The 11,537-nt window shown below is 38.9% G+C and overlaps 1 protein-coding gene across 1 annotated transcript; it reads left to right on the forward strand.

Annotated features, from left to right (window-relative positions):
- The first annotated feature begins 4,921 nt into the window (after positions 1-4,921).
- LOC132703127 (glycerol-3-phosphate acyltransferase 1, mitochondrial) lies at positions 4,922-11,537 on the forward strand. The gene is made up of 10 exons (XM_060672203.1): positions 4,922-5,480; positions 5,531-5,641; positions 5,699-5,982; positions 6,033-6,266; positions 6,416-6,788; positions 6,843-6,945; positions 7,005-7,189; positions 8,737-9,060; positions 10,073-10,337; positions 11,241-11,537. Exons 1-10 carry the CDS (start codon positions 5,334-5,336, stop codon positions 11,414-11,416), a joined length of 2,202 nt encoding a protein of 733 aa, XP_060528186.1. The 5' UTR covers positions 4,922-5,333; the 3' UTR covers positions 11,417-11,537.

Consider the following 11,537-nt stretch of genomic DNA (forward strand, 5'->3'; position numbering starts at 1 on the left):
CATCTCTGCTTGCTAGGCATTGGAGACGACCCGGAGGTGCATGGAAGGGGAGGAGACCCCGTATCATCTGCTCACCGAGTGCCCTGCCTTGACATGGGCAAGATTGGGAGTCTTCGGAACGGCCCTGATCGATCCGGACTCAGTGCACGGTATTGGGCTAAAGGAGTTGCTGACCTTCTACAGGAGGGGCGGCATTCTGGACGCCCTCTAGAGCGGCCTGGGGGCACAACGGGCCCATCTGGTGGCCTAAGTGCTTGGACGCCCGCGAGGGCGCCCCCCTTTAATACCAATACCAATACCAATACCATCTCTAAGGAAGGTTTGATTATGGGAAACCCACTTAGTCCTTTGCTAGCCGAGATTTTTATGGATTTAAGTTTAAGTAAAAGTTTTCTATGATGGTATAGAAACGTGGATGATGTCCTTGCTTGCTTTGCTGGAACGGACAGACAATTGAATTCTTTTTTAAATTACATTAACTCATTACGTAATCGTATAAAATTCACTATCGAGATTGAACAGGATAACCCAATTAATTTTTTAGACTTAACTATTACGAAAACGCAAAATAAATTATATTTTTCCATTTATCGTAAACCTTCACACACGGACACAGTCATACATAACATCTCAAATCACTCTTTTATACACAGACATCTTAATACGCCACTCCCAACAGCAAATTACAACAAAGAGCTCAATATCACTAAGCAAATTGCGGTGATATTAATAAATAAAATTATAAATAAAAATCAAATCCAGATAACAGTAAACCCTATTTATCCGAAACCTAATACAGAACACGAACAATGTAAAACAATTACAACAGTGAAAAAGTGTCAAAACATTTGTCAAAATGTGGCTTATAAATAGCTTTTAGAACTAACAACACAATAGGAAAATTTTTAAAAAACAATCAAACGAAATATCCAAAATCTCAATAATCAGGTGTCTACAGGTTGAAATACGGATCTTGTCCTAAAATTTATATTGGACAAACAGGTAGATCCTTCAAGAAACGCATTAACGAACATGAAAGAGCGTTTAAAAACAATAGTCTAGATTCTAATTATGCTGCACACTTAAACACAGAAAAACACATTTTTGACGACAATTTTGATATTTTACCTACAGCCACAAAAAGTCGAAAAATAAATTTATTGGAAGCCATGGAGATTAACAAAACTCTGGTGGAAAAATCCATGAACGGGAGAACGTGGGAGGTCCAGCTCTATTATCAAATGTCAGAAAAATGACAGCAGCATCATTTTTTCAAATCGTAGATCATTTCTTTTTCGTGATTTCAAAAACGTATAGTTTATGGACACTTAAATCGTAGGTCTTTTTTGCCTGTTTTCAAAAACATATGGTTTATTGAAATTTATTTTAGCCCTTTTTGAGATATTTCATTTTAAAAATAATTATCATTCGATTTCTGGACAACAGCGATGATGTTTTGCCAACTGTTTGAACAATTTTTGCAATTGTTGACATCTAATCAAATCTAAAGATCTGCAGCGTAAGTTAAATAATTTAAGATATTTCAAATGGGTTATACTGAAGAAGAAAAACGGCAAATAATAAAATTCTATTATTCAAACAATAAAAAAATCAATAATTAATGCTAAACATGTTCCACATAACCTCCATTATTGATATATCTTAAAACAATTGCAAACATAGATAATATGGTTGATGTCGAGGCAGACTTGACCATTTTTAAACAATATGGCTCTTGTCCAGAAATCGAATGATAATTATTTTTAAAATGAAATATCGCATTAACGAACATAAAAGAGCATTTGAAAACAATAGTCTTGATTCTAGGGGGTGGGGGGCTGGCTCGGTGTCATTAAGACAAAAGCGACGACCCTGGGCAATGTTTATCTGCCAAATGGCCCGCGAAAAGTAACAAACTAGTCCCGGGGGTTGCGGGGGGGCTGGGCGGCCCCCCCACGACTGTTTTCATGCTGTTTGAGCGCGCGCGCTCTTTTTTATCGGCCGGTAATCCAACCGGAAAATGAACGTTCCTGCTGTAACAAAAGAACATTCGATCATTTCCGGGGACGTGGTTTCCCATTAGGAATGCACCGGGGGCGGTTTTTCAAATTGGCCGCCGTTTCGCCGCCCCCGTCTTGCGGAGCCGTAGACAAAAAAAAGGAATGCGTTAATTTTTTGAAGTAACTTCCACGAGATACTTTTATAATACTATTTACACAACTTCTGGATTCATCCGGCATCGGTCTCGATGATGAACCGAATTTGCCGACTGAAACTGGCTCGCATTTTACTCTGTATGGTCTCTTCATAGATATAAGAAAGTGACGAATTCCTTTTGAATGGGATTATCCAAGGATGGTCATCAACATACAACGCGACAAGATTATTACCTAAAGTTTTGGAATTTAAATTCAGGTAAAATTGTGGTTTGACACTCATTGAACGTAGTGCCAGCAAGCGAGCATCTTTAGAAGAAACGGCCACATTGACGAAAATTCCAACATCAACTGTATGGAAAAAAGAGGTAAAAGAATAACTACTTTGCACGCTGGCGCTAAAGATGGTTGGATTCCAAATGGATTTTCTCTGCCTGCGAAAAATATTAAAGATTTTTCTCTGGATTACCATGAAGACATCACCGCTGATTTATTTGAAAGCTGGTTTAAAAACAAACCAGTTGCAAACATTCCTCCTAATAGCGTCATTGTAATGGACAATGCAAGTTATCACAGTAGACAGTTGACTAAAACCCCTTCCTCATGTGACACAAAAGCAACAATCCAAAGCTACGTGTATAATAACGACATTTATTTTCACGAAGATTATACCAAAAAGCAATTAATTGAGGTTCTACAAAGCTTGAACCTACAAAAGGAATACGTCTGTGATAATTATGCAAAAAATCTAGGGCATACAATTTTAAGGCTTCCACCTTACCACTGTATATTTAATCCCATTGAACATGTTTGGCACCAACTGAAATCTGCCATTCGTCGTAACAATGTTTTTCCCAGTGTTAACTCCAGTGTCCTCAAACTTTTAGAAACCGAAGTTTTTAACATCCCTCCACAAAGTTGGGCAGATTCTGTTAAACATATAGAAAAAGCAAAACAATCATATATGCATATTGCGAATAATATAGAACAAATAATAATTGGAACAGGCGATGATAGCGATAGTGATACTGATACATTATGTGAATAATTTGTAAGTAATTTAAGTAGGTAATAAAAATAATTAATAATATTATTTTTTAATAAATATTGTTTAGTGTCTTTCCTAACAAAACCCCAAATAATTAAATTCTAAGCAAAGTACGGACCTGTTGGGCCATATTTCATTCTTACAGCTTGCCCGGGTCTTTCCTTGGGAATATGGGGCACTTTTTGCTTATGTATTAGTAGTCCGTGCATAATAAATAATCATTTAATAAACACAGGAAATTTAAAAAAGATAAGGCCAATTTCAAATAACTTAAGTGAGTAACACACACCTACCAACTAACCAAAACTATGATTGCCATATAAAATAAGAAAATTGTATTTATTTATGAGAAAACGAAGCACTGTAGAAAAGTCTGAGTACGCCACTGCATTTGCCTTAAAAAATGCCCTAGCGTTTCTGAGCTACAGGGTGATTCTTAAAAATATGCGTTCCTAAAAACCATTCATTTGCAAAGATAGAGATTTTTATTAAAAACATTTGAAGATTTTTTAAGCGCAAATCTACCGATTTCACCGATTTTGTCTTAAAGCATTTAGTTACGAGATATAACACAAAGTTACATTTTTTAAAATGACATACCCCAATTTATAAAAAACAGTTTTCTAATAAAATTTCCTCAAATGATGTGCAATACACCTATTTTTATTAAGTAGTTAAAAAGATACCTGCAAATTTTAATAATTACCATAGTAGGCTGTACTCAACTCTGCCCTATGCACATTTAGTGCACGTATCTACGTAGCTATGATCAAAACAACTGCCATGATACACAAGCCCAAGTGTCAAAAGTGGCGTCTTCGTCACGCTGTAAAAATGTTGAAAATAACGAAAATCGACAGACGGGGTTAAATCTATATCTCCAGAGATATCCGGAATGAAGGCAACCTAGCTCAAAAAGATTTTTGAAGTTAAAACGTCATCTCAGTTTTTGACGTCTCACGAAAATCTAACTATGCTGCAAATGCTTAAAGCCATTGAGGCCCGTCGAATTTGGACCACAATAGACGAATATCAACGGCGATTATTTGCCCATCCTGACCCGCCTCTGTCCCGCGTCAAAGGATAAACCGTAAAGGAAAACGCGGATAAATTCCGTCCCGAAAAAAAAGGGAAAAACGGAAGAAATCGGAATTTCCCCGTACGTTCGGGAAGAACTGTGGGAATTAAAAATCTGTTGTTTTTCGATGCGTGCGAAAAAGTAAAGGCCCGGGGGCGAAAAACCCGCCCTGCTGAACGGAAGGCGAGAGAGATAGAGGGAATGGAAAATAACTACTTAAAAATTTAAAATTCTTTAAGGTTAAATCCGGCAAGTGTAGCACTTACGGCGTTGGCCCGCGTCAGACGCATAAAATGGAATTTTAAGTGGATTACGTTTTAAATTTCCAACGCCAACAATAATACCGTCTAATAATACGGAATGTCGAATTGCTAAAGCGTATTCTTTGTGTTTTTAAATTTGCAGTTAGAATTCATGATTATGGCGGATGCACTTGAACATTCGACCACTCTAAACCGCGACTAGATAGTTTTGTTTTTGTGTATTTTTAAAACTAAGATCAAATTTTCCGCGCTTGGCTGGTACGCACTAGGCAACCCGCGCTGCACCTAGATGTTCCCGTTGCTTGCGTCCTTGGCAGAGATTTTAGTAACTTAGCGACAGTACGCAAATGGTTTCCAAATTTACTTATTTTCTTGTCATTCTGCTTAAATCCGGCCCTGAGCGCCGAAAGTTTTTAAAAGCTTATTATCGGTGGCCCTGGGCAAACGTTATTTTTTTCTCGCTAGTCCCTTAAAAGCTTTTAAACATTTCTGAAAACTTTTAATGCATTCTCGATTTTTCGGCGGCGTTTTGCCTAAAACGAAACGATCTTCAATTGCTCCTCGCGGCGTCATTCGTCTGTCGCATTCGCGATAAAATTTCCGCGATTGTTTTTTTTTATGTTCGCATACGGGTCTTTACATTTTTCTCCTCTCTTCGCGCGAGCTTATACTCGAAAAATTCCGAAAAGTAGACGAATGAGTCCTTAACCTCGAATTTTGTAGCCGGTGTTTAGCTTTTTTAATTTCCTAAGCGGCTGAAAGTGAATGGACTTTATTTAATTATCATAATGGAGGGACACGGCAAGGACGTTTACACCCATTTCGCACCTTCGAGGGCGACTCAAAACGAAACGCGGGCCTCTCTCGTAACGCTAAGGAGATTTGCCAGGGATCAACAGTACAGTAAACGTTTAGCAAGGGATCTAGATATAAAAGTCAGTTAAATTTCAGTCAGGGAAAATTGCAAATGGATGCTTTATTTTAGGCTCAAGAGGCGCAATTGTTCTCCTTGAAGGAGACAGTGCCCGAGGTCAGTTTGACGAGGAAACGAGCTTTCATGGGACTGTGCTGCGAAAATTGCACGTTCATAAGTCGCGTGAGAGATTTAAAATGCAATTTTTAAATAATATGGCAGACCATTTGAATACTTTAGGAATCCTGGGTGAAAAAAAACACCGAAAGTCTGGTAATAACCAACGTATTGCAGAATCATTTTGTAAGGGCATTCGATTGGAACAATAACCCGCCCATTGTAAAAAAAAACATTCTAAGCCTGGAGAGAATTGAAAATGCCGTGGAGAAAGTGTCCCGGCAGCAGTTAGAGTTGATGGATAGCAAAGATGAAGATTTGTATCGAGATTTGTTGACGAGAAACCGTAAAAGGGCTGAAATATTAGGCGTTAATATTAGCGGAAAAGTGTCATATTTTCTTTTGAGGTAATGAGATCTGATGGTAAGGTCAGCCTAGTATGGACACAGTTTTGCAGGCTCGTTTCCTGGGCTTTATCTAAAATTCTACCCCGTTGCGCTTCCTCGATATGCGTCCACGAAGGTCAGATTGGTATCCTGAGAGAAGCGGCCCGGTCGAATCTTCCTATAATATTTTTACCCTCAAGCGAGTCGCATTTAGATCATCTCGTCATATTGTATTTGGTGTTTAGGTTCAATTTAAAGTGTCCTTTAGTGGCGGTCGAGCGTCATTGCAATGTTGCCTTCATCGGGTAAGTTCTATTGCATTATCTTCAACAAGAATAAGTACCAAAGAATTGCGTAAATGTAAGGGTGAAGTTAAATTTCTTCGGGACATCATAGGATTTGAACAAAAGAAATTATATGAAATTTTTATTATATAGATATAAGTTTTCTATAGATCGTTGCTTCGACGTATGGGAGTGTTCTTCATTGAGTCTGGTGACAATCAGTGCCAAGCGGATCCCATCTACGACGCCCTATGGACCGAGCAGTTGAAAAACAGCCTTCGGGCGGGTTACAACTTGATATTCCCCATAGCGAAACGCGAAATCCTCAAAGTGGTGCTCGATAGCTTGAAGGACCGTACTTTGGATGACGTTCTGTTGGTGCCGGTAGCGTTAAATCGCGACAAACTCATCGGACGCCATTTTAATTTAAACCTATCGAACCGTGGCGGAAAAATTTGGCCGTCCATTAGAGCCGCCTGGACGGCTTTGATGGGCGGCCACGGCATGATAAGGGTCGATTTTAACCAACCGTTCTCTTTGAGGGTAATTTCTTGTCATTGACCTGTAAACTATTTTTTTTTATTTGCCCAATTTTAGGAATTCGTTGAAACGTTTCACGAGAAACACGTATATTGGTCTGACTTCGGCGGAGATAAGCGCGAGGGGGTGGAGCAATACCTGCGCGATCACGTGGCTTTCAGTAAGCGCAGTCGGTATAAGCCCCTCCCCTATTCCCCCACTCTTGACGTAATGCCGCAGGTTGTAACCAGTCGGTGGCGGTAATGGCGACGAACGCCGTCGCTTTCTTGCTCCGCACCAGATACAGAGATGGCGCCACCGTAGACGAACTTTCCGCCGCCATGGACGGCCTGCGGAGGCAGCTGGAATACGTCAGGAAAGACGTCGGCTTTCTGGGTCGCTCGGTTGACGTGGTGCGGTACGGGGTAGGTAACCAAAACTACCATGTATTGTGTATGTGACGTTTGTTGTATAACTAAATCGATAATAGAAAGGAAACATCAAGTAGTTCAAATGAACCGACTATCGGTTTCCAAGATATCAACCGCCGTCCCACTACCCTGTATAATAAAGAAATGTTGGCAATACTTAAACTGTCTAGTACAGGTTGATAATAATCGCAGAAAAAAAAATTATTTTGAAAAAATTAACAAATCATAGCTATAACCTAAGATGCCAAACTTAAACTGTCTAGTACAGGTTGATAATAATCGCAGAAAAAAAAATTATTTTGAAAAAATTAACAAATCATAGCTATAACCTAAGATGCCAAGCTCCTAGGCGGCAACCCAAATAAGGAACACGGAAACCTCAAAATGTATGGCCCGGAAATAAGGTCACTATGAATAGACCATATCCCAATAATATGGTCAACAGATCTTTCATCGAGAATAACTTCCAGATCTTCCACTGTATCAACTCTTTTCAACTATTCATTACTTATAACCATTTATAATAATTAGGCACTCGATTTTGAAACATATTTTAACAAAAATTGAACATGTTCAAACATTATCTGAGCTTACAAAGTCCATCGATGTGTTAGAAACTTTGTATTTTATAAAAACAACGTGGAATAAAGTAAATTCCTCGACAATTAAGAATTGTTTTGGCAAAACTGGATTCGGAAAAAGTGAATGTAGCTCAGAATTTACTGATTACGATCCGGAAGATGATCTGACCTTAGCGACACTTGCTGAGTTACTGGGACATGCAAAACATTTAGGAGTAACAGAAATCCAGAATGTAGATGGTTTCATAACCTTAGACGATAATATAACAACAGAAAAATGCCGTCGACAGCTTTTCGAAATTGAATGTAGAAAGAGACGGTAGTTCAAATGACCCAGAAGAAGAAGTGTTGCAGTTCAAAAACAATAAATTCATATCAGGAAGCTCTAAATCATATTTCTATATTAAAAACATTTGCTAGAGATGATTTCACTGCATTTCAACACTTAAAAAATTTAGAACGTTATTACGAAAATTGTCAGACAAGCACTTTAGATTTTTTTCAAAAACCTAAGGATTTAAAAAAAACAAATTTCACCATGTATATGTTGAAGATAAATACATAACTGGTTTAAAAATGTTGCCAGTTTCTGTTTTCTTTTCCTCTAATCATTACGTTATACATTGTACGTATTTGTACTTACACCATCCTACACCTCCCAACAAAAGTTATGGAATCGTGAGTGTCCGCTGATGGGAGCTTTCACTGTAATTAGAGTAGCATACCTAAGATAAGTAGCAGGTTCTTTCCTATCTTTCTCCTTTCTGATGTACCAGCCTGTTTAACTCTGCAAAAAAACCATTGATCCACTAGATTTGATATGGCCGGAGTGCTCTGGGCAGAAGGAGGCATAAGATAGAGATTGTCGTTATGTAAACGTCGGCAGTAGTTCATATGTTCTTTGCGTCTCCTTAACAGTTGTCTTTTATTTTTGCGCGACAATAATGGGCGTGGTTTCAGGTCGAGAAGCTGGGACCCGGTTTAGTTAGTACCGACCGCGACCGTATAAAACCACGCCGCGATTTCGACAGCGGCGTAGCGCTGTGCCGTTACAGCGACCCCGTGCTGGCGTATTTCGTTTTGGATTGCGTCATAGCGGTCGCGCTGCGTAGGTCGAACGTCCACGGCGACCTGGTCTACCACGACGACCTGATGCGGCACGTTTTGCGACTCTGTGACATGCTGCGTCACGAGTTTCTCTTCTGCAAACCGTGCGAGGACCTCGAACGCGTCGCCGTCGGCGCCATAGACGATCTTTCAATCAAAACCGGCATGTTCGTCACGGTAAGTCGCCAAGGCATTTGAACTACTCCACTGGGAAGGACTAGTTACATACAAGGATTTTATTTGTCATAGTCTTAGGGCTTTTTCATATTACTCTAACCATTCTTCGTTGCTGCAAACTCCCGGTGTCTCAAGTAAGTCCGATGCACAAAAAGTCGAAGCGTTTGAACTGCTCGACTGGTTATTTTTTTTGGCACTTGCGGGCGTGTCAAGCTAAAAGTAGGTCGAATGCGCGATAAACAACGTCATTTTTTTTTGCTCGCGATATATCCAAGTTACCAGGTGCGGGAAGATGCTCCTTTCGCGTTCTTTTCGTTGTGAAGGTGGCACATACTTTTCTATTTTGACGGCTTACTCTCCGAATAAGCGTCACCAAGATATTTATAAAAAGTAGGTCCAATGTACAACGTGTTCTACATACTTAACTGTTCCCTTGTGGCACATAGGTAGAAAAACTGAACAAAAGTCGTTAAAATTTCTTGATATTTTTAAAGATAACGTGATTTTTTAACGTGTTTTCAAAACTGGGGTGTATTAAAACAAAGTTAATTTGGGAAAATGTGAAAAAAAAAATTTAATTGTCACGTTGGTAGAAAACTAAACAAAAGCCAACCCGTCATTAAAATTTTTCGATATTTTCGAAAATTGTGTAATTTTTTGATATTTTCTAATATAAAAAAATAATTAAAAAATACAACTAACCAAAACAAAGTTGGTTTAGAAAAATGTGAAAAACAGTTGTTTATTTTTTAAGTGGCACCTTGGTAGAAAACTGAACAAAAGCCAACCCGTCATTAAAGTTTTTCGATATTTTCAAACTTATGTAATTTTTTAATATTTTTTTATATTAGTAGGCTCTAATATAAAAAAATATTTTGAGAACTGCCCGAAAAAAATCGTACTTGAACTTAAGACGTGTATTTTTATCTCCTTTTCCCTTGATGTGATGACTCATACTTGCATTTGCGCGTCTGCGTTCAAAAGTATTTCAAATTCACTCGGTTTTCTTTAGGACGGCAACGCGGGACTGATCCGTCGCAACAGGAAAATGGTAGAACAGCTGGTCGACGAAGACGTTCCGTTGAAAACTTACAAAGTGGCGAGCGATAGGGAGGCGGAGGAGCGCCTCGCGCCCCTGAGGAACGCGCTGGGGCCTCATTTGGAGGCCTACGCGGCCGCGGCTTCCGGCTTGCGCCGTCTCTTCGACGAGCAGCTCTTCGAAAGCGATTTGGTCGAGGAAATAGTCGTCGATATCGCCAAGTCCGATCGGCAATACGGTAATGGCCGTCACGGAGTTGAATTTTGGGGAAATCTCGGTCAAAAATCCAGGTATACCACCCTGCTAGCATTCAATTGCCTTTAAAAAAAAAAATGGTACTTTTACTTAATGGAATCCCAAGAAAATCGATATATTTAAAAAAAAAAACAAAACAAAATTGGGTTACAATAAACTTTGCCCTCTTTTCGGGAAATCAAAATGGCGGATTTGGTTAGCATAAGTTATTTTTATGGCACTTATGAAATATGGGTTACAATACACAAAATCCGCATTTTTTCTTCGGTAATTTTTTTTTACATATTTTTTCCCGTTTTTGTAACGGTAATTCAGATTTTCCGGGAACGAAGAAATTTTGGAGAAAGTTTTTTGAAAAACTCTAAATATACATGCGTTCACCCACATGGGCCAAGTAATAAAATCACAGGCAGCTAGGAAAAAGTGCCCAATATCCGATAGTTCCATGTCCAGTGGTTTCAAAAAATTTCCAATTCAATATTTCAACCGTTGTTCACAAAATTCCAGAGAAGACATTCAGCAATCGGAAAATAAAAGTGTCAAAAATATACAGTGCTAGAGAATTTCCTCTAAAACAAAATATGAAGGACGTTTTTAATAACTCCAGTAACTGCTAAACAAATTCTAGAATTTTGAAGGTTACTTTAAATGCTGGTAGTAGATATAAAAAATTATCTATATATATATTTTTTTTTTCTAATTAAAAGTGCTTAAAATGTAATTTTCATGTCTCGTTTCTGTGGTATTCCGAGCATATAAAAAAAACTTTGGTCCAGTCTATTGCTTACCTTTTTTCAAATTTGGTAAGGCGCTGATTTTTGACCGAGAGGGGGGAGGGGTGACGAAAAAACAGTGGCGGAGATTGACTGTTTTTTTTACGTTGCAGCCGAGAGCGCTCGCGCTGACTGGGTGGGGAACGCCCTGCGCGTGTTCGAAAAATGGGGCGTGGTCGAAGGTCACGTGGAGGGCGGATTACGGGTTGTGTACTTGAAAGGTGGACGCGAAAGCGTCGACCAAGTTTGCGGGGAGATAGACGATTATAGGGCAGCGGTCAGCGCTTAAACGGACAGTAGTTCGAATGTCCCGGCGTATTCTAAGTCCAATTTGTTTTTAGCTAAACACCATTAAAAACCAAATAAAATAAAAATCATTTTATTGTCAAAGAATTGATTGATAATTTATT

This window comes from Cylas formicarius, unplaced genomic scaffold (genome assembly GCF_029955315.1).
Source record: "Cylas formicarius isolate icCylForm1 unplaced genomic scaffold, icCylForm1.1 PGA_scaffold_6__28_contigs__length_40554024, whole genome shotgun sequence".
NCBI classification, from domain to species: Eukaryota; Metazoa; Arthropoda; class Insecta; order Coleoptera; family Brentidae; genus Cylas; species Cylas formicarius.